This window comes from Sinocyclocheilus rhinocerous, unplaced genomic scaffold, assembly GCF_001515625.1.
Source record: "Sinocyclocheilus rhinocerous isolate Xijiao unplaced genomic scaffold, SAMN03320098_v1.1 scaffold2852, whole genome shotgun sequence".
Classification (NCBI taxonomy): domain Eukaryota; kingdom Metazoa; phylum Chordata; class Actinopteri; order Cypriniformes; family Cyprinidae; genus Sinocyclocheilus; species Sinocyclocheilus rhinocerous.
Window position 1 is genome coordinate 312,033 of NW_015646497.1, and position 23,500 is coordinate 335,532.

Sequence of the window (23,500 nt, forward strand, 5' to 3'; positions counted from 1 at the left end):
TGATTATAAAGTCTGTGTGCTACACTACTTTCTTTATTATTAAACGAAGTAATTAGAACAACGTAAGTCTACTCTACATTAATCGACACATTCTTAGGAAATAGTGGGTTCACAGCGAATTATCAGAACTACTTCAGTAAGACAGTAATATCGTGCTTTACCTGGAAACCTAAAGATGCACTAGGTATACATCACATATTAGCACAAAAACATATTTTGAGCACTCAATTGAAAATGTACACATAACGTATCAATCATACTTCGGTTCGGAGAGCTTGTTAGCCCAAATCAAGAAAATTAGAAGCCAACGAAGATAAAAGCCAAGATTAGAGAAGCATTCCTCTGTAAAATGACGAGCACACAACAAAAGGTTCAAATTGTATTTCTGTGGTATCCTTGAACACAGCGTCTTCTTTTATAAACTGCAAAAGAGATATTTTTCAAAAACCCATATGACCAGCGCTTTAAAACTGAAAAAAAAAAACATCATCTTTGATTAAAGATGAGTTTGCACATGCTCATTAGATTGATCTAAATCAAATAAGCAGGACGGTTTCAGCTCAGCCGTAAACATCAGCTGAACTCATTTCTTAGCTTTGGCAGTGTTTGAATGAGTGGGTGTTTATAAACTAGAGAAAATATTTGTATATATGAATCTGCCTTTGGATTTGTTGATTCTGTGGTATGATCAGATTGGAACACACCTGTGTGTATGTTTTCCTCTTGTGCCACATAGCTGAGGCTCATCTCCAGAAGGCCATATGGGTCCTGCTGAGCTTCAGCCTGTTCCTCCTGCAGCCTTTGGCCTGTTGGTCCACAGCAGCACAGCACGGCTCACCTCAACACACATTGCAGGGGCTGTCTGCCAGAACGCAATACAAACTAAAAACACACAGGCTCTGGTGTCCTTGAGTTTAAACATTCTGCTGCATTTGAAAGCATAACCATCCTCAAACCACTCACCCGCCTCCCCGTCCTGATGGACTTCTGCTAGATATTTCTGTTATCTATGGAAGTCTGTTTCTACCAAAAATTCGTTGGTAAGTCATAAAAGGTAAAAGTTATGAGATAAAAGGTCACTGTTATGACACAAGTCGAAATTATGACAAAAAAAATGAAGTTCTAAACGTAGGTTCAGGAGGAGCATAATCATTCAGTCCTGTCAATCATCATTACGAGCCTATATAAGCAGCTCTCATTGCACCGTCCCAGTGTCAATTCTTTCGGCATCCCTCCACCTCCCCATCTCCTCCTCTATTTCTCTTATTCTCCCTCTAGGTAGTATCGCAATGGGGGGTTGAACTCTGAACTCAAGCCGAGCCTCAGGTTAGAGCCTCCATTAAGAACAGCAAGCCACGTTCGTTTACCATTAACCGTCAGGACTGGATGGGCAGGTGAACTCGTGAATTAAAAATGAGAAGTCTATTATCACATAAAACTTTGACTTTTTGACTTGGTTTCACATGATTTTGACCCTTTGTCTCTTAATTTGGACTTAATATGTCATATTTTTCCATCATAATTATGACATTGTCATAATTTGGACTTTTTATGTCATAATTATGATTTACCAAAGTGTGATTTTTTTCACTTTGTGGCAGAAATAGGCTTCTGTCGTCATCACGCATTCAAAGATGGAAATAACATTATTACATAAAGTCAAAATTATGACAAAAAGTTTAAATACTGAGTTAAAAAGTCAATTATGACATGAAATTTCAACGTTGTTACTTGTTATTATGACTTAGTATCTAATGATTTTCTCTCATAATTGACATAGAATGTCATATTTTTGAAATTTCATAGCTTTTTGGGCTTCCATAGTCATCGCACATTTAAAAGATGAAAATAAATCACTGAAATCACATCAAACTTTAGGTCAGATTTGAAGCATTTCCTCATTTATCACCCAGTATCTGCTTCGCTATCGTAAGTTAATAAGAGTCTGCATGGCTACCGCTATCCCATGGATCTGATTGCAAAAATATAATATTATGAAAATGAAATGTGAGCCTTGCCAGGCTACCTCACTCCCTCAAATCAAACTTGGCAGAAACAGTCTATCGCAGGAGACATGAAAAGAAACCAGGAACAGAAGAGTAGAAAATAGTCCTTTCAACGAAACGAGGGGGGGGAGGAGGTTTGCCGTGAAGAAAAGGTCCACCAGGAGTGGTTCCTGTCATGCACTTGGGCCATGTGGAGTGGGGTGGGGAACCAGGAACAATGAAGACAGTCATACAGTGAGGCAAAACAAGACCCAGATGTTTCCAATCAATTCCCTGTATGAGATAAGGTTTCATATGAAGCCATGGAGAAACATGCCTGATAAGATTATAAAACATGGAGGACTCTCAGCCTCTCTCTCCCCTCCTCTCCTTATCATTTTGACTTCACTGTGACTGTACACTCTCTCTCGCCGTCCAGTGTGGAAAGACTGGATGAACAAAACATCTAGGTGAGCCAAGTTCTGGTTCAGGGTGGGGGAGCGTGCACACACACACACACACACACACACACACTAGACCAGATGTGTATTTAGGGATGGGCAAATGCAAGGTTAGAATATGGGTTTTTATCACACTCATTGTTCTTAGTCCTGTTGGAGTCACTTTTAAAACCTTATTTTTGTGAGCATGCGCAGAGCAAGGCTGCTTTCTGAACGCACAGTTGAGTTTTCGTGAAAGATTCAGCTCATAGGGTCTTGTTGCACTCGAGTGGGTGAGGTCTCTCAGGCGCAGTTCATGGGAGTTTTGAGCTGTGATTTGCAGTGATCTAGCGTGAACTGGAGCGCTGCAGAGCTCCTCACAGTGGACAGTCAATTACAATGCATAAAATGCCTCCACTGTACGCGCAATCCCGAGTAAGAGTCTCCGCCAACACTCTTCAGCGCTGGCGAAACACGCACTTTTAAAGGGAGTTTACCGTAACAGCAGAAAAGATGCCCTTCTGCAAGAGGACCATAGTCCCTAAAGATGTGTGCAAGAGCGGCGGCAAGAGTCGCGGTGCGATGTTCACGGATCTGGTGGATGTGTGCGGCTTGACTCTGTGCGCGGTGCTCCGGCAGCTGTCGGATTTATCCCGTCAGTCAGTGAGCATCCTGGAGGAGCTGGAGGGAGAGCTCGCCTCCATCTGCTACCGCTCCGGAGCTCTGGAGAATAAACTTCTCAGCCTGCAGAAGCACATCTCAGCCCTGGCCACCAAACCGCCGGTCAAAAGTAGGAACTTTTCAGTACTTTACACGCTCTTGCTGACTTACAGATGTGTGTGGTTGACTTGTTTACTCACTTTGCTAATTGTCAAGTTCAAGGTCTTCTTTACTCGTGTTTACATTCACCAAACAACATCGCGCGCAACTATGTAAACAAAACACCACTTGACTTTCATTCTTGGGCTGCTGAGCATATTTTGAGAACAATAACGTCTTTATTAATTCTATAGATATTGTGTTCAGTCTCTAAATGTAGCTGTTTCTTCTCTCGCTGTAAATATGTAGAGATGGAGGGAAGATGGTCCTTTTGGAAAGAACAAATGTTATTTTGTTCAAAACATGAAGCTAGTTTTTAGTTCTTAAAAAAATAAAGTGCAAAGTCACTCAATAATAACAATCAAGAATTTTACCATTGTGGTTCTAGGGATCCTAGGGGTCAAATTTGACCCATATTAAAAACTACTTAACAGGTCAACAGGTGTGTTTTTATCTGGTGCCAAGGAATATGATATATGTTATTAAAATATGATTTTAATATCAAATATTGATGGAGTCAGTAACACCATTTGACAAATAAGAGGATGAAATGTTAAAGAATTTTGGAACAATTTCTGCAAAAGGTGTCAGGTTTCCTGGTTAATCACTTTTAGTATTTCATAATAGCTCACATATTTTATATCAGCTTCTATATTATTTTACTATTAATTATTAAACATTGTATACAGAGCTGCAGCTTTAGGTGCTTTTTATGAATTAACCTCCAATGTAACTCAATCAATCACTATGAACTCATCGCAAAAAAAAATAAAAAATCCATTCCTCATATGCTAAACAGTTTGTTGCAGTGCTGCAGGTGTTTAGGAAAGTGCTGTAGTTGATTTTTTTTTCTTGTAGTCTAGTGTTTTAGGAGAAAATTACAGCTCCATTGTATCCCATCATAAAGAACGATATGGCATAATGTGTCACCTTCTAAATAAAATATAAAATATTTTTGTGTCAAATTTGATTTGAACATTTGATCCAAAAGATTAAAAGTCATAACTTGTTCTTCAAATGCATGATGAATTTGACATCTAAAGACCACTGACAAAACAGTTAATTTTATTAAACATTTTTAATTGCTTTTATTGTGCTGTATAGTCTTTTTGCCATTTTGTTTAATGTAATTTTATGATCCGTACCAGGTTAGTACTAACAATAACTGTTGTAACTGTGGAGTTTGGGAAACTATGGTTACCATGATGCATTTATGTAAGAGAATAGAATCAGCTCTAGTATCTTTTTGTAGATTCATTTGTGACGTGTGTTGTCAGTTTTTACTATTATTACTGCCAATGTATCTAGGCTGCGTTGGCGAGGGAGAAAGATGGCGTAAAATTGCTATTGCCACAAACGTATAGTGAACAAACAAGAGATGGTCTTGTTTAAACAGAACAAATCAGTGTCAGTAGAAGTCAGTTGACAGCTATTCAAGTATTAGGGTAATGACCAACACATTCACTTCTTAATGAACAGTAAACAAATACATTGTCCATTCCACAAAGACTGTTTATTACCAATGCATTCACACTTGGCTTTGTGTTTAATGTTCACATTATAATCTGTTGTTTTTAAATCTTTCCCATTTGCATTTGAGACGCATTTGGCATCTACTCCCCCTGACACCTCCCACACTGCTCTGTGCACTGAAACTAGATAAACCTTGCCAACTTTCACCATCTGAAGATGTGCAGAATATTTCCTCCATCCATTTCCTTTGTCTTATCAGGGAAAGCCTCTCTTATTGTTTAGCTTAACCCTGAGCCCGGCACGTTTGGCAGAGTGCTGGAGTGCTTCTTTTCCTCTGTCCTTATCATTTTACAGTGGCAGACCACAGTAGAAATAAAGCGTGGAGATTATCCTCTAAGTTCAGCAGGAGATCACTGGTACTGTATTTGTTTAATACCGTAATCGTGAAGCATTAGCCGCTTGAACATCCGCCATGCTTTGACATGTGGAAGATAAATGATGTGGATCTCTGTATGCAGCGGATTCTTTGGCTGGGAACTCTTCTCCACTGTGGTGTGGGGACCGAGGTCAGGTCCCTCTGGAGACTGTTTGATGGGGACAGGAGGTGAAGGAGCAGACTGGAGGCTTGTTTTTACAGTTACTGAACCAGGGACAGTTTTGCAGTTGCATTAAAACTGACAGTTGATTCAGCTCTTCCTGAATGTCAGTCAACTCCAGCGATTACTGCCTCATTCCTCAGGCATTCACGTGAAAGTCACAAGACCAAGTCAAGTATGTGTGTGTTTAGGCAGAAGACAGAAGCATCAAGTGGGTTATTTAAGGAGTTCTGATCCTTAAACCTTTTCTCTCTCTTTTTTTAGTTAAGTTTTAGGGCTTAATTTGATAGGACAGTTGAGGAGAGATTGGGATCGGGAAAAGACGGAAGTTCTGGGACTCAAACTTGTGTTGCCTGGAGGCTATGGCTCCAGCTCTTTAACCTTTTCTTTTCTACATTGTGGTGTAGATACGCTTTATCTCTGAGTTTTTATATTAGAGATGCATAATGAATCAGGAATCCCAACAATATAAGAGATTTTTTTAAAAATCTATCAGTATTGGCCGATGTTGGACATTTGATTGTGATTGCTCTTTCTCTCATTTTTACATTTTGATTACATTTGCCGTCATCTAACTCTCATTTAAATCTAAAAAAAAATCCCTAATAATTTAAAAACACAATCAAATGTAGTCTTAAGGAAATCAAATTAAATAATTGATGTACGTTTTCATACTGTACTTTATCTTACTTTGCAATGCAGAAGTAAGTTATTTTCTGTAAATGATTCATTGGCCAATCAAAACATTTGTGTTCCAAACTAGTGTGTTTATGATTCCGATAATGAATTAAAATAATATGATAAGAAATATCAGTTTGCTATATCAAACAGCATAACAGACAGCAAAAATAACTGGAAGTGGTAGAATCCACACCCACTCTTACATTACAAATTAGGCCTAGTTGCATTTAAAGTGATTGATTTTAGTTATTCATTTGTAATTTTACCATAAAAATAATTATCAGCTTATTGGTATGATTTCATTTATTTATTCATTTTATATACATGCATTGCTTTGTATCCCTGCTGGCAAGTGTTTAGTATCTGTAAGCTCATTGTTTGATGTCCATTAATAGACTGTTCTTCCCAAGCACCGCCAATAAGCAAATGGGAAATTCTCAAAATGTACTTTTAAATGAATAAACTTGATTTATTCTGATCTTTTTGCGTTCGTCTCCCTGGCTAGAGAGTTCCATATATCTGTAAATGGTTATGTGCAAAGTGTTATGAATCTGGTGCAGATTATGGACGTAAATCTTGAAGTGACTTTCATATTAATGTTTGAAGATTTATATAGAGAGAATATCCCTGACTTTTAGAGGCAAAGTGTGAAGAATGCTCTGAACTGAGCGAAGCCATTGCTTTTTTCAGCGGCTTTGATAGTCTGCAAGATTAACTGGAATTTTAATAAGAGTGTGTGAGAGAGCAAGAGAGGATAGATGGAATGAGTGAGACAGAAGATCAGAGAAACGGAGGATGGAAGGAGAAAAGTGAGTGGGCCAATGTGTTCAAGGACAGAGTGGCAAATATGTATTCATCTGACTGGAGAAGAAACTTCAAATTGTCTTATTTTTGGCCTCTTTTGCTCCTTCAGCTCTTCTGGTCTGGGCTCCTGAGTTGCCATAGTAATGGTCATATTATTTTAAATGACTAAAAAACCCATGCAGACCTTTTCATTGCATAAACCCAACCATAGCTACAAGAAAGTGTCACCTCTCATGCTATAGTATGACAAAATACAATGCCATGTTCCCATCTCAAGTTGGATTATTTCTCACTTTGACCTTTTTACCAAAGACAAAACAACAAGCACAAAAGGAATGAATTTGTCTGAAATTAAATGCAACAGTTGCGCAACAAGTCCAAGAGCTTCCACCTCCAGAAACTCTATTTCTTTCTACCTTTAATGTGCTTATTTTTTGGGCTAGCGGCTAAGAAGGGTTGACGCATAAATTCTATAACATTGTGCGTCTGTCTGCCAGATGCCTACCTTCTCTCTATCTGGAGAGAAACTCAGCTCCAGCACACTCTCTCAAGCCAGAGTTGTGCTGTACAGACATTTTGTGTGTTTTTATGTTGAACATATGTAAGTCACTGCTCGCCTTTCCTGTCCTGGCGTCTCCTGTCCTGTCCTGGCATCTCTAGGCAGTTGTGCAACTCTTGGCAAGAAAGGGTTTGGCTTTGAGACTAGACCGAGTGTGTGTGTAATACACTACAGTCCATCCAGCTCTTACTATGACACACAATAGTGCTGTAATGTAGCAGAGGTCGACATGCTTTTGGCCCCCAGACACACTGAAACATTACTAAAACAGATACACTTTTGCTTAAAGGAATAGTTCACCCCAAAATGAAAATTTGCTGGAAATGTACTAACCCCTCAGGCTATCCAAGATGTAGATGAGTGTGTTTCTTCATCTGAACATTTGGAGAAATTAATTTAGCCTTACATCACTTGCTAACCAGTGGTTCCTCTCCAGAGAATGGATGCCAACAAAATGAGTATAATGATTTAATGAGTTCAAGCAAAAGGGTAAAATTATGAATCACAATAATCCACAAGTAACAGCATCCTTCCCTGCAGAGGATCCATTGGTGAGCAAGTGATGTAATGCTAAATTCCCCAAATCTAAAGGTGAGTGTTCTAGTATGTTACAAAATGCATAGGCATAAAAGTATTTTTTTTAAATGCAGATAATTTTATGTTAAAATAAAAATAAATATAAAAATAAAAATAAAATAAAAGACTACTTGAGTTTACGCTTTCATGACTATCTAAACACACTTTAGCACATTTTGTAATATCAAATAATGTAAAGTATTACTATACAGTACATTTTAAATCATTATGTGTTAGTAATCTATTGTTTTGTTTTAAAAAAGTACACTAATTTTGATATGTTGACTAACATAATAAGGCACATGTAAAGCACTTTTAATTTTAACTGTAGTGTGTCATTATTACATTTAATGTAAATATATTTTAAATGAACTAAATTGCAACTTCATCATTTTAAATACATCATTCACAATTACAATGTAATTACAAATATATTTAAATACCAACCTGGTCTCATAAAAATACGTACCTCTGGGTACTTTTCTGCAACACCGTTTTTACGTACCTTACTGCACGTTTCGTCCGCAGTTTCAAAGAGAAATGTCCACTGAGTGGCGCTAAAACACGGATTAATACGTGAACCCTGGCACGTTTTTAGTACGTTGATATAGGTAGGCTACGTAATAAGCAACGCAAATTCTGATTGCAGCGGTTCAGAATTTAAATATCCGGGGACTGTCACTAAAACTTATCGTGTTGGAAATATGCCCTACTCCAAACCCAACCCTAAACCTACTCGATTAACAAATGCACAACTGATATAAAACGCATTTGTTGATGCAACCGTGCCATTTGAACTTATATGCAGATTTCAACTGTTCTGTCGAACCGTAGTTACACGGGATTCGAACCAGGGACAGTTTTGCAGTTGCATTAAAACTGACAGTTGATTCAGCTCTTCCTGAATGTCAGTCAACTCCAGCGATTACTGCCTCATTCCTCAGGCATTCACGTGAAAGTCACAAGACCAAGTCAAGTATGTGTGTGTTTAGGCAGAAGACAGAAGCATCAAGTGGGTTATTTAAGGAGTTCTGATCCTTAAACCTTTTCTCTCTCTTTTTTTAGTTAAGTTTTAGGGCTTAATTTGATAGGACAGTTGAGGAGAGATTGGGATCGGGAAAAGACGGAAGTTCTGGGACTCAAACTTGTGTTGCCTGGAGGCTATGGCTCCAGCTCTTTAACCTTTTCTTTTCTACATTGTGGTGTAGATACGCTTTATCTCTGAGTTTTTATATTAGAGATGCATAATGAATCAGGAATCCCAACAATATAAGAGATTTTTTAAAAAATCTATCAGTATTGGCCGATGTTGGACATTTGATTGTGATTGCTCTTTCTCTCATTTTTACATTTTGATTACATTTGCCGTCATCTAACTCTCATTTAAATCTAAAAAAAAATCCCTAATAATTTAAAAACACAATCAAATGTAGTCTTAAGGAAATCAAATTAAATAATTGATGTACGTTTTCATACTGTACTTTATCTTACTTTGCAATGCAGAAGTAAGTTATTTTCTGTAAATGATTCATTGGCCAATCAAAACATTTGTGTTCCAAACTAGTGTGTTTATGATTCCGATAATGAATTAAAATAATATGATAAGAAATATCAGTTTGCTATATCAAACAGCATAACAGACAGCAAAAATAACTGGAAGTGGTAGAATCCACACCCACTCTTACATTACAAATTAGGCCTAGTTGCATTTAAAGTGATTGATTTTAGTTATTCATTTGTAATTTTACCATAAAAATAATTATCAGCTTATTGGTATGATTTCATTTATTTATTCATTTTATATACATGCATTGCTTTGTGTCCCTGCTGGCAAGTGTTTAGTATCTGTAAGCTCATTGTTTGATGTCCATTAATAGACTGTTCTTCCCAAGCACCGCCAATAAGCAAATGGGAAATTCTCAAAATGTACTTTTAAATGAATAAACTTGATTTATTCTGATCTTTTTGCGTTCGTCTCCCTGGCTAGAGAGTTCCATATATCTGTAAATGGTTATGTGCAAAGTGTTATGAATCTGGTGCAGATTATGGACGTAAATCTTGAAGTGACTTTCATATTAATGTTTGAAGATTTATATAGAGAGAATATCCCTGACTTTTAGAGGCAAAGTGTGAAGAATGCTCTGAACTGAGCGAAGCCATTGCTTTTTTCAGCGGCTTTGATAGTCTGCAAGATTAACTGGAATTTTAATAAGAGTGTGTGAGAGAGCAAGAGAGGATAGATGGAATGAGTGAGACAGAAGATCAGAGAAATGGAAGGATGGAAGGAGAAAGCGAGTGGGCCAGAGTATTCAAGGACAGAGTGGCAAGTATATTCATCTGAATGGAGAAGAAACTTCAAATTGTCTTTTTGTTCCTTTAGCTCTTCTGGTCTAGGCTCCTGAGTTGCCATAGTAATGATCATATTGCTTTAAATGACTAAAAAACCCATGCAGACCTTTTCATTGCATAAACCCAACCATAGCTACAAGAAAGTGTCACCTCTCATGCTATAGTATGACAAAATACAATGCCATGTTCCCATCTCAAGTTGGATTATTTCTCACTTTGACCTTTTTACCAAAGACAAAACAACAAGCACAAAAGGAATGAATTTGTCTGAAATTAAATGCAACAGTTGCGCAACAAGTCCAAGAGCTTCCACCTCCAGAAACTCTATTTCTTTCTACCTTTAATGTGCTTATTTTTTGGGCTAGCGGCTAAGAAGGGTTGACGCATAAATTCTATAACATTGTGCGTCTGTCTGCCAGATGCCTACCTTCTCTCTATCTGGAGAGAAACTCAGCTCCAGCACACTCTCTCAAGCCAGAGTTGTGCTGTACAGACATTTTGTGTGTTTTTATGTTGAACATATGTAAGTCACTGCTCGCCTTTCCTGTCCTGGCGTCTCCTGTCCTGTCCTGGCATCTCTAGGCAGTTGTGCAACTCTTGGCAAGAAAGGGTTTGGCTTTGAGACTAGACCGAGTGTGTGTGTAATACACTACAGTCCATCCAGCTCTTACTATGACACACAATAGTGCTGTAATGTAGCAGAGGTCGACATGCTTTTGGCCCCCAGACACACTGAAACATTACTAAAACAGATACACTTTTGCTTAAAGGAATAGTTCACCCCAAAATGAAAATTTGCTGGAAATGTACTAACCCCTCAGGCTATCCAAGATGTAGATGAGTGTGTTTCTTCATCTGAACATTTGGAGAAATTAATTTAGCCTTACATCACTTGCTAACCAGTGGTTCCTCTCCAGAGAATGGATGCCAACAAAATGAGTATAATGATTTAATGAGTTCAAGCAAAAGGGTAAAATTATGAATCACAATAATCCACAAGTAACAGCATCCTTCCCTGCAGAGGATCCATTGGTGAGCAAGTGATGTAATGCTAAATTCCCCAAATCTAAAGGTGAGTGTTCTAGTATGTTACAAAATGCATAGGCATAAAAGTATTTTTTTTAAATGCAGATAATTTTATGTTAAAATAAAAATAAATATAAAAATAAAAATAAAATAAAAGACTACTTGAGTTTACGCTTTCATGACTATCTAAACACACTTTAGCACATTTTGTAATATCAAATAATGTAAAGTATTACTATACAGTACATTTTAAATCATTATGTGTTAGTAATCTATTGTTTTGTTTTAAAAAAGTACACTAATTTTGATATGTTGACTAACATAATAAGGCACATGTAAAGCACTTTTAATTTTAACTGTAGTGTGTCATTATTACATTTAATGTAAATATATTTTAAATGAACTAAATTGCAACTTCATCATTTTAAATACATCATTCACAATTACAATGTAATTACAAATATATTTAAATACCAACCTGGTCTCATAAAAATACGTACCTCTGGGTACTTTTCTGCAACACCGTTTTTACGTACCTTACTGCACGTTTCGTCCGCAGTTTCAAAGAGAAATGTCCACTGAGTGGCGCTAAAACACGGATTAATACGTGAACCCTGGCACGTTTTTAGTACGTTGATATAGGTAGGCTACGTAATAAGCAACGCAAATTCTGATTGCAGCGGTTCAGAATTTAAATATCCGGGGACTGTCACTAAAACTTATCGTGTTGGAAATATGCCCTACTCCAAACCCAACCCTAAACCTACTCGATTAACAAATGCACAACTGATATAAAACGCATTTGTTGATGCAACCGTGCCATTTGAACTTATATGCAGATTTCAACTGTTCTGTCGAACCGTAGTTACACGGGATTCGCACCGGAGCTCCTCACCTCTCAAATACGTCTCCGTACTCCGTGAGCTACCGAACAAACCTCCCGTCTATGAAAACCCATCGATATTATGTAATAAGTAATTATGCGAAAATTACGCTTTATTAATCGAAACTCTGTAAATTTGTGTTAAAAGGAATAAAAGGTGTCAGAGTTTTACTCCGAGTTCGCGTCTCGCGAGTGCCCCAGGTAAATTTTTGCCATGCGACCAGGTAGTTAAATACATGACACAAGTTTTAATAGAAACTACTTTTGGATTTTAGTTTACCATAAATGCTTGTCAGGTGGTATCACTGTTCAGTTCCTGTTTCCCTTTGTGTCTTAAGTATACCCCTATTCAATTCTATTACTGATTTGATTCAGCCTGTGTCTTATTTAGCTTCTTGTTTAGTGTATATTGTATATGTTTCTTGTATATGTGTATATATTCTTGTTTTTATATGGATGATTTTTGTACCCCAATGCTTTTTCATGTGATTACTGAATTCCTGATTACTGAGTTTTTTGTTAATAAATGCTCTCCTTGACCAGCCCTGACATTACTTAAAGGGTTAGTTCAGCCAAAAATGAAAATTAGGCTGCGTTTTACTCACCTTCGATGCAGCCTAGGTGTATATGACTTTCTTCTTTCAGACGAATCCAGTCGGAGTTATATTAAAAATTGTCTTTGATCTTTCAAGCTCTATCGTTGTACTCAGCGGGTGTTGCATTCCTTCGGTTCAAAAGACGTGAAATGACCTCATACGTCATGCTCCCGGAGCTGCTTCCCTGTACAACTGTTGGAGCAAGCTAGATTCAAGTGATTATTACGTTTTGAATATGGATATTTTTCTTACAAAAACGCATCGATTTGCTACAGGAGGCCTTTGTTCACCCCCCGGAGCCGTGTGAGACACTTTTTTTGTGGAAGGGTGCTTTTTATTTCACGTCATTTGAACCGAAGGAATGCAACACCCGCTGAGTACAACGATAGAGCTTGAAAGATCAAAGACAATTTTTAATATAACTCCGACTGGATTCGTCTGAAAGAAGAAAGTCATATACACCTAGGATGCATCGGGGGTGAGTGAAACACAGCCTAATTTTTATTTTTGGGTGAACTAACCCTTTAAGTATTTGAAGTTTAACTAATTGCATTTAATATAATAATATAAATGTAACTTATAATATATTTCATTTTATGGTAAATAACATACAATACAATTCTGATAACATTACATTCAGTTATTCTTTAAAATACTTAAATATATTATTTCCAAATAAGTACTCTTTTTAAATGTATGCTAAAGTTTACGTCTTTTTCACAAGGGTACAAGTTTTAGGTATGCCTTTAGTCTGATTCTGCATATTTAAAACTTTTTTTCATTCTTGTAATTATTATGTTTTGAAATGTGCCTGGGAAATATCAGGCGCGTTCACACACTATGTGAATCCCGTTATGTGTTTACTCTGTCTTCTCCTTTAAGATTCCTATCGAAAGAGAGAGAGAGAGAGAGAGAGAGAGGAACTACATTTCCTCTGGGGCCTGACAAACATACACACACACAAACACATCCCACAGACTTAGACCAGCCACTGACATTTGAAAAGTGTTTGTGTGAAGTTTAGCAGCTGTGTACCGTTGCATTAGACTGTAATGTGTTTCATCATCTTCCTCCTCATCTTTTAGCATGATTAAACCTAACTATTGTGAACAGCTGTGCAAAAGCAGCTGTTTATGTGAAGGTAGCTGGAGATGCACCAGAAATATCCATACCATCTCAAAAACCATCCACAAGCAGACTGAAACTATTATCCGCTTGTTACCATGGCAACCAGACAACAGGTCTTCTTTTATGAGTACTGAGCATTAGCTTTGACTGAGGTGACCTCATGTTACCTCAAAGGGGGAATAATTCTGGGTCATGGGACCTGTGATAGATCCATGTAGCAGCTGCCATTACTATGGAGAGATTTCATACTGGGACCTGATTGGTGGAATATGGCAGGATCTTTCTAAGCAGTGCTGCTTTACATGTTGTGCACTTTAAGTCTCAGTCTCTGTTCATGGTCTGAGTGCCAGGCAGCCAAAGAAAACAAAATCCCTCTGTTTATATTGTATGGACTTCAGCTGACCCACCACTCACAACCATAAGATAATGAGAATTAATAAACAGAGCAACGCTCGAAATGTTACGTTGCCTTTTAACACACCAAGTCTAGTTTGTCTGCATCTACACCTGATACTGGTACTGTAGTGTATTATCAGCACAAAATAAGCAATAAAAGAATCAATATTTAGTTGGAGAATGGCTCCTTGTCAAGATCAACAAATGGCCTGAGTCTGGCAGTGTTGTAGTAGGTGAGAAATGATTTCCAGATGTTGGAGAGCAAGTGAAGTGGCTTATAGCAGAGGGAAACATGGAAGTGCAGAAAAGGCACAAAATCAAGAGAAAAGTTGTAGGATCTGTATTTATTCAAGATTTGTTTTACACATATTTCTGCTGTACAGTACACTGCTGTAAACCCCAACAAGTTTAATAAAATGCTCAGAGAATTTGAGTCCATTCATTGTCTTATGGTAGCTTACTGTGGTAATTGGGGTTGTCGTTGTGGTAATGAGTGGAGTCTGCGGTTAGGTCAGAAACAAGGCTGTTAGTAGATTAAAAAGGTGTTGTTATGTAAGTTAGTAAGCAAACTAGTAATGTGTGGTGTCATAAGAAATTGGGCCCTCCTCGGAAATTTGCTCTGTTTGAACCCCAAGCGATCCCATAGACTCAAAGAACTTTTTATGGATACCGTCTTTAGTGCCTGATTACAATTCCTCCAAAATCATGTTATGATATGATGTATGTTACAATGACCATAGTTAGCTTATGTACTAGTGTAGCATACAAAAACATGATTAACCTGATAACTGTTTATCGAGTGAAATTATTTATATTGTTCAATATGCACTATGCACAACATGATTTAGAAGGAGGACCCAATTTCTTCCTTCTTTTGAAGTGGTTCTTTTCAGTGAAACACCCATTTGGTTTGCCAAATCAGACTGAATCAGTTCATACAGATCACATCTCCAGTAAACACCGTTAACAACTTACTCAATCATCTAAATAGTTTTACAGAAATATTTAACAATTGGTCTCAAAATCTAATTCTAGAACTTGTGATATGTGCTTTTGCAAACACTCCTTTGCAACGAAACAGTCCGACCAGTTAAAAAGATTTGTGAACTATAGCGGACCTTGAGGTAATAGTACACTGACTTTATGATCACATGCATCATGGTAGTGTCATGAACGCATGTCGAAGACTGACACGGAAGAGAAGAAATTGTTGAATAAAGTTGTTATTTTTGTTGTCTTTGCACACAAAAACGTATTCTCATAGCTTCATAAAATTAAAGGGATAGTTCACCCAAAAATGAAAATTCTGTCATTAATTACCCTCATGTTGTTCCAACCCCGTAAGACCTTCGTTCATCTTTGGAATACAAATTAAGATATTTTTGATGAAATTCGAGAGCTTTCTGTCCCTTCATAGACAGCAACTGAACTACCACGGTCAAGGCCCAGAAAAGTAGTAAGGACATCGGTAAAATAGTCCATGTGACATCAGTGGTTCAACCATAATTTTACGAAGCTACGAGAATATTTTGTGTGCAAAGAAAACCAAAATAACGACTTTATTCAACAATTCTTCTCCTCCGCGTCACCCTAGCGCCATTATGGAGAGTATCACAATGCATGGTACTCTCTATAATGGCGGAAGACGGTAACTCGCGGGAGAAGAATTGTTGAAAAAGTCTTTTTTTTTGTTAACAAAAAGTATTCTTGTAGCATCATAAAATTTCTGTTGAACCACTAATGTCACATGGACTATTTTAACGATGTCCTTACTACTTTCTGGGCCTTGAACTTGGTAGTTGCGTTGCTGTCTATGCAGGGTCAGAAAGCTCTTGGAGTTCATTAAAAATATCTAATTTGTGTTCCGGAGATGAACAAAGGTCTTACAGGTTTGGAACGATATGAGGGTGAGTAATTAATGACAGAATTTTCATTTTTGGATGAACTATCCCTTTAAAAGTGGATTTGCTTTGCTTTCAACCCTGGAGCATGAACTTTTGGACTAGTGTTAGAACCACTTTGAAGTCAAAAGTGTACAATGCAAATTAAATTGACCCATAACAATTTAAATTATAAAAGCCCATAATTGTGTGCAAAAACTAGTCTTCTTAGTCTTGTCTTCTTGGGAGTTATTCCTAATATCTCAACACTGTGCAGGCAGGTTGATCAGTCTGTTCTGGAGGAGAGAGGTGTTAGAGTGCAGTATAAGAACAGACAGTACCAGCACTGAGGCTCACACTGAGTTTTAATTCTGGTGCCATAATGAGGACCGTATGTGTGAACGCACCCCTGTGCTGTGCAGCACTACAGGCCTCGAGCTCCACCCAGTCCACACACACACACACACACACACACACACACACACACCTGCCTGTTCATACTGTGAATACACACAAATATGTGTGAACATTTCAAGGAATATCTTTTAATTATACACTCATCACAGCATGACAGTAGCCGAGCCATCTGATAAATGCATCAAAAATACACTGCATGGCGAGTGCAATGATTTTGTTTAGCGGTTTTTATTCCACATCTCTAGCCAAATCACCAAACCCACATTCCTCTGGTGGGTCCAGCATGTTTCTTGTAAATGGGTTCCACTGGCCACTAATTTCCAGTCTTTGGAGCGCTTCCGACCACAACACAAACACGGGGAACAGAGGCGGATGCCATCACATCACTCAAGGTGTCAAATTCGGCTGTGGATGTAGAGTGAAAGAGAGTAGCTTGCTCTTTCCTTTAGCCATACACCATGAAATGCATGAAATTTGATGTTACTGCCCATGTAGCAATGAATTATAGTGACAGGCTGTGCCTCACTATAAAATATATGATTTTATATTTCTTGCTGTGTTACAGTCCTAAACTTCTAGGGGGGTAAACCAGCTTTGATTTGTTATAATGTGTAGAAATAGAGTGCTACAGGGATGACGTGTTTTTATAGCCCAACCCAGAGGTTAGGTTCCCTCAACATCCATTGGCTTTTGGATTGGATTATTGTAGATGTTTGGATTATATGTGTCCAACAAAAGTGTATGATTCTTACAGGTTTTGTCCATTAAGATAACCTTCACAAATGAACACAACTTTTATGAACCCTAAATACAAGAGATAAAAATAAAAATCTAAACTTTTTTTATATAAACAAACTACAGCACAGTCGAGACTACAAGTTTGAGAAGAATAGTTTGCAAAAGCGGGAGTAACAAGTGTGTAAAAGCAGACTAGTGAGTATGTGAGTGTACCTGTTTGGTCTGATGACTTTTAATGTCAGCCTTCTCAGACATTTTCCCAAAAACCCATTAAAAAAACCATTGACTTCAAAATGATGGATCCACAGAAGCAAAAATGCAAACTCATTACTGGGTTGGGTTTCTGCAGCACATTTTGATCTTCTGCTGATGTTTACTTTGTGGGCTGTAACTGCACTTTTTCCTGGTGTCCAACTTTGGACACACATGATGATTCATGTTTCTTCATGTGCAGTAGATGATACTGATCAATGATTCTCAACTGGTGGGTCACAATGAAAATGGGTCACAGGTCTAGTCCAATAGAATCAAACAATGCAAAGTGGAAATAATAAAATGTAACTTACCTAGGATAACAAATCAATAGGCGATGGGGATATAATAGGCCTATATTTTATTGTTGTTAATGTCAAATCTGTCTGAACAGTCGAGCTCCACAGATTTTAATAGTTTAGTTTGTCTGTCACTTGGTACAAGTAGCCGAGTTAGGTAGTAGCCGAAATATTGCCAGCATGGACAGATTGCATGATATTCTACCCATATGAAAAAAAAAAAAAGCAAAAAGCTACCTAATTTTTGGCACTGTATTGCATCACCAAAGTGAAATCTTCCCTGAAACAAAACCAGTTGAGAACCACTAATATAGACGCGTAGATCCATCAGTAAGTGATGTGAGAACAGCAGGTGTTTCATACCGGTGATACAGTGTGAATGTGCTGATTGCTAATTTTCAACAGTGTTGTCTTGTTTGTGTGAGTGTGTGTGTGTAAGCTGTGATTTGAGGCTGACGCCGCAGAATTTGCTGCAGTGAGGATGGAAAGACACAGAACTGATGAGAGAGAGCGTGAGGGAGAAAGTGTGAAAGGAAAAGCAGCTGCATCCTCTCGTCCTGACTCTCTGTGAACTCCTCTGTTAGGTGTGTGTGTGTGTGTGCGCGTCTGTGCTCAGAGTATGACGCCGTCCACGAGGGAAAATGCACATTCCTGACTTGTCATTTATTCAGCACAGACAACTTTAGGAACAGAGGATCGGCAGACAGCGTGTGTGTGTTATCGGACTGTACAGTGATGCGTTGGAGGAGGCGGAGGTCTCCGGGACAGGGCAGGCAGGGGGAAGCAAGGGGATCGGAGGCAGCGTTCACCATGCCCTTTTTCAGAGGTAACGGAGCTTTACTGTGCTCATCTATGCGCTGCTCTTTAACACTGTTAGGTGAAGGTGTGTGCTCTCTGTGCATGATTTGTAACATTCAGTATGTTTGTATGTCTTGCATCTTATAGTGCTGTGTATGATGTGCTGCAGTCTCAGGTATTCACTGGACACTCATTCATCATGCGCTCTATTCCATCACACACTTCCTCAGTGTGCTTACACACACAATTCACTCTTCTGCAAAAAAGTTAGCTGTAAAAAAGTTTAAGTATGAGGAATTACATAAAATAAGGTAATTACATAACCTTTTTATGTAAAAGTTTATTAGAATCATAAAATTATAATTGTATTATATGTGAACCTGGACCACAAAACTAGCCATAAGTAGCACGGGTATATTTGTAGCAATAGCCAAAAATACATTGAATGGGTCAAAATTATAGATTTTTCTTTTATGCCAAAAATCATTAGGATATTAAGTAAAGATCATGTTCCATGGAGATATTTTGTAAATTTCCTACTGTAAATATATCAAAACTTAATTTTTGATTAGTAATATGCATTGCTAAGAACTTCATTTGAACAACTTTAAATGCGATTTTCTCAATATTTTGATTTTTTTTTTGCACCCTCAGATTCCAGATATTTACATAGTTGTATTTCGGCCAAATATTGTCCTATCCTAACAAACCATACATCAGTGGAAAGCTATATATATATCTCTATTTTAAAAAATGGACCCTTATGACTGGTTTTGTGGTCCTGGGTCACAGTAAATTTTAACACTTTTAATTGCATGTGTTATCAAATGTGGAATGGTGGTGATTTTCTGGCATCTTTCTCCGTCTCTTACATATGTTAACTAGTGAATGAGGACTGATATGTTGGTCTTATGACTGCAGTATCAGTTTACTGTTTATCAACTAGCCAGGCCTTAGATTTCTGCTCACTGACTCAACATCTGCAATTCTTTTCATACTTGCTTTTTGGAATAAAACAGATAGAAAGCAGCAGAATAAAGCCGAGCATTGAGCTGTACCCTCTGGGCATGGGGCATAGAGACCTTCAGCTCCAATCATCATATGACACTATCAGATGGGAGCGACTTTTACCTCATTGCAGCCAAACCAAATTTTTTGTTTTTCATGTGTGCACTCAGTAAAGGACTGAAGGTTTCATACTGGCATTCATCTATGGTGTTTAATCCATTATCACAAGTGAGTATATTTGTTTTAAGCCTTAATAGGAGGCCTGCAAAAGTGACCTAATCAGTTTGTGTTTTCATTTTAGGTACTAAGAGACGTTTTTTACTTTCTGGGTGAGATTCTTGCATTTTATTTGATCCATATTTCATGAAACGTGTTTCTCAAAGTCTTCTGATTCTGGTCCAGGCAACGGGTCCAGAATGTTGAGGAGCTGAGATGCTCTTTTATTCTTTCAGTTTGTGTTTCTGGATGAGATTAAAAGAGATCTTTCACGACTGGTTAGTGCTGTATTGTTTCATTTTTAACTCAAAACAGACATGTTTCATGATTGGTGGTTTCTACACAGACCCTTTTTATACATTGATTGGATGCTTTTAATAAAAATGTATTGGACAGGTTTCAGTTGAATTTATAGGTTATTACCTTGTGAGTCTGTATATCTACTGTCATTTGGATTCTGGACCACATAACCACAATTGACTACCCATGGACCACAATAGAGAGTAAACAGATGTACACAACTGCTCAAATGTCAAAGAATCCTAAATGGAAGTATCATGATTTTCAGATAAATTTGATGTTTTCCACATTGATAATATAAAATGTTTCTTGAGCACCAAATCAGCTCATTAGAATGATATCTGAAGGATCATGTGACACTGAAGACTGGAGTAATAACTGCTGAAAATCAGCTTTGCCATAGGAATAAATTAGATTTTAAAATATATTACAAAAGAACAGTTATTTTAAATTGAAATAAGATTGTATGGTCGGTCACGCTTTATTTTAAGGTCCAGTTCTCGCTATTAAGAAACCATTAACTGCGACTTTTGCCTCAATAAACTCCTAATTTTCTGCTTATTAATAGTTATAGTTAATAATAAGGTAGTTGTTTAGTTTAGGTCTTGGGTAGGATTAGGGATGTAGAATATGGTAACGCAGAATATGTGCTTTAGAAGTACTATTAAACAGCCAATATGTAATTAATAGGCATGCTAATAAGCAACTAATTATTAATGAGAATTGGTCCCCATACTAAAGTGTTACAGATTTGACAATGTTGCTGATTTTGCAGTATCAAATTCAAGTAAACAGATTTTGGCTTCGCTGAGTTTTGCAGGGAAAGTAGGTTATGTAGTCTGGGACCATTTCTTTACTCAGTTAAAGTCTTTATAAACACTGAGGTCTGGCCAGATCTGTGGTAATGCTTTAAACGGGTTTTACAGAGAATAACAGCGTTTTCAATCTCTAAATGTTTCTGGTAGTATTTAAATTAGGGAAATAACTAGGGATGGTTTGGCATTAGATTGAATATGTGGTCCAGGAATTGCGGTTGTTCAACTTCTTGAATTCCTCCTGTTGTGCTGAGGTAAAATATAAGTTGCATTTGTATTTTTTTGCCCTCCTGACTAATACCATTAGCTCATATTTGGCAGATGCAACTCAGCGCTAACCCCAGCGTTTGTTGTTGTTTCTTTTCAGAGGAAACCGTTGAGAGTGTTCTGCCGCCTTAGTGCCATGCTACGACATTCACGGGCTTGCTGGGATAGCTAAATCCCCAGGCCTGCTGACAAGTCTCAATAGTATGTGCCCAGTGTGGGTCTTACAGCAGATTTGTGGATTCTGTTACGTGATTAATATTTAGATAAGAAAAACATCCTAACAGGAAGGCAGATCTGAAAACACGAGATTACAGAGAGTCTGAATCATCTGCTCTTTGTTGAAAGTTTGGTCAGCTAATCATCTCCATGGAAACAGACAGAATGACTTTCAGAAAGTCAGTAGGATGGGAGCCTGATGTGAAATCACCTGGTGTGAAAAAGTTTTAGTAACCGCATTACATGCATAATGTCCCCATGTTGTCTAATTACATTAACGACTGTCATGTGCCAACTTGTGAACTGATGCTCAACACTCATGCTTGTAATTACATCATCTTGCACTTTAAAGCACTTTAATCTCCGCCCCTCTTCCTTTCCCCTCCATTCGCAATGATGTCATCCTCTCCGTTTTGTCTGCATTGGTTTTACATTCCTCAATGAGTTAGGACTGATCAAGTATCTGGTTGAATAAGTGTGCAGATGGCATGCTTATGTTTTACTTTATTCTAGTGTTGATGTGGAAAGACCTCTTTAACTTCCACTTGAGTTTCTGTAATATGGGGGGATGGGAGTTAAAGGTATAGAACGAGACTCAAGAAATGGTGCTGACGGCCTGGCCCCGCTTTCCAAGCAGTAAATGAGCACCGTGTGGATTGTGTAAATGTGAGCGTGCGTACGTGTGTCTTTTTGCACGTGTGTTTGTGAGGCTCCAAGGCGCAAGAGATGCATGGGCGTCCCCCGACGGCTCGTAATGCTGAGCAGATGTTTTCCACTTTCTATGTTCGTATTAATCCAGTCATGTGGACAACAAAGAAGCAACCTTTTCGAAATGAGCACCGTGTGGATTGTGTAAATGTGAGCGTGCGTACGTGTGTCTTTTGCACGTGTGTTTGTGAGGCTCCAAGGCGCAAGAGATGCATGGGCGTCCCCCGACGGCTCGTAATGCTGAGCAGATGTTTTCCACTTTCTATGTTCGTATTAATCCAGTCATGTGGACAACAAAGAAGCAACCTTTTCCAATACAGCGCTCTCTTTTCCAGCACAAAACAACCCATTGCTCCGTTCTCACAGCCCTGATAGTTATCTCATCTAGGCGGCCATTCCAGAGCAATAGCGTTCTCTACGTATTTCTCACACACCCTCTTTCTTCCCTCCGTGCCTGCACTCCATTGTTAAATTTTCTTAAATATAAGCCTGTTCCAGCTATTGAATAGTTATTGAAGTTTACAAAGTGGTAAATCACCCCTTTAGATCCTCACTATCTGTATGGTCTGCAGTGAATTACGGGTATTTCTTCTTTATAACAAGTCAGTCAGTTTCTTCAATGTTTGTTTTGTTTACGTTCTCTAAGAGGCTTGAGGCAGAGGGCATCGAATCGTTTTTTTCCGCTAAACCCTTTTCATTAAATACTATTCAAAGATCAGTTTTGTTTATTTTGAGAGATTTTCAGGGTTACATGGAGAGAGCTGACCACCCAGACCAGTGCCGGGAGACTATGGAATAGTTTTCTTCACGCTCTAGGGGATTTGGCCCGGATTGGACACGTGTCATTGTCTTAACACTGTTCATTCTTTAAAATGTTTTCGTCTTTGTGAGGGAATGAATTCATAACCTGTGTTTTTTGCCTCACTACATGCCTTTCATTCCGCTCGTCCTTTGAGTCTGAATCTTCATGTTGGCTGCTTGTCCTGGCACATACAGACTCATCTTGGATGCTGCAGGCCCACATTAGGAGCTTTTCCCTGACCACACACACCTCCCAATGCAGTGAGGCCACGGCCCTATTCTCTTCTGCTGGTTAACCCAACTCCGCTTCTTATACCGCGGAAAATATCTTTTCACGGCTTCAGGCAAACAATGCCATCACTCAGTGAGTCAGTGCATATTGTTAAAGCACTGTGAAATGTTTATTCACTGTTCTTTTCAGGTGATGTAATATATATATATATATATATATATATATATATATACACTGAACAA

The 23,500-nt window shown here is 38.1% G+C and overlaps 1 protein-coding gene across 1 annotated transcript in view; it reads left to right on the forward strand.

Annotated features, from left to right (window-relative positions):
* The first annotated feature begins 2,938 nt into the window (after positions 1–2,938).
* The window catches only part of LOC107707899 (NHS-like protein 2), an 87,429-nt gene continuing 66,867 nt past the window's right edge, over positions 2,939–23,500 (forward strand). The window contains exon 1 of the mRNA XM_016512009.1: positions 2,939–3,215. Coding sequence (XP_016367495.1) covers positions 2,939–3,215 — 277 coding nt within the window. The remainder of the gene's footprint in view (positions 3,216–23,500) is intronic.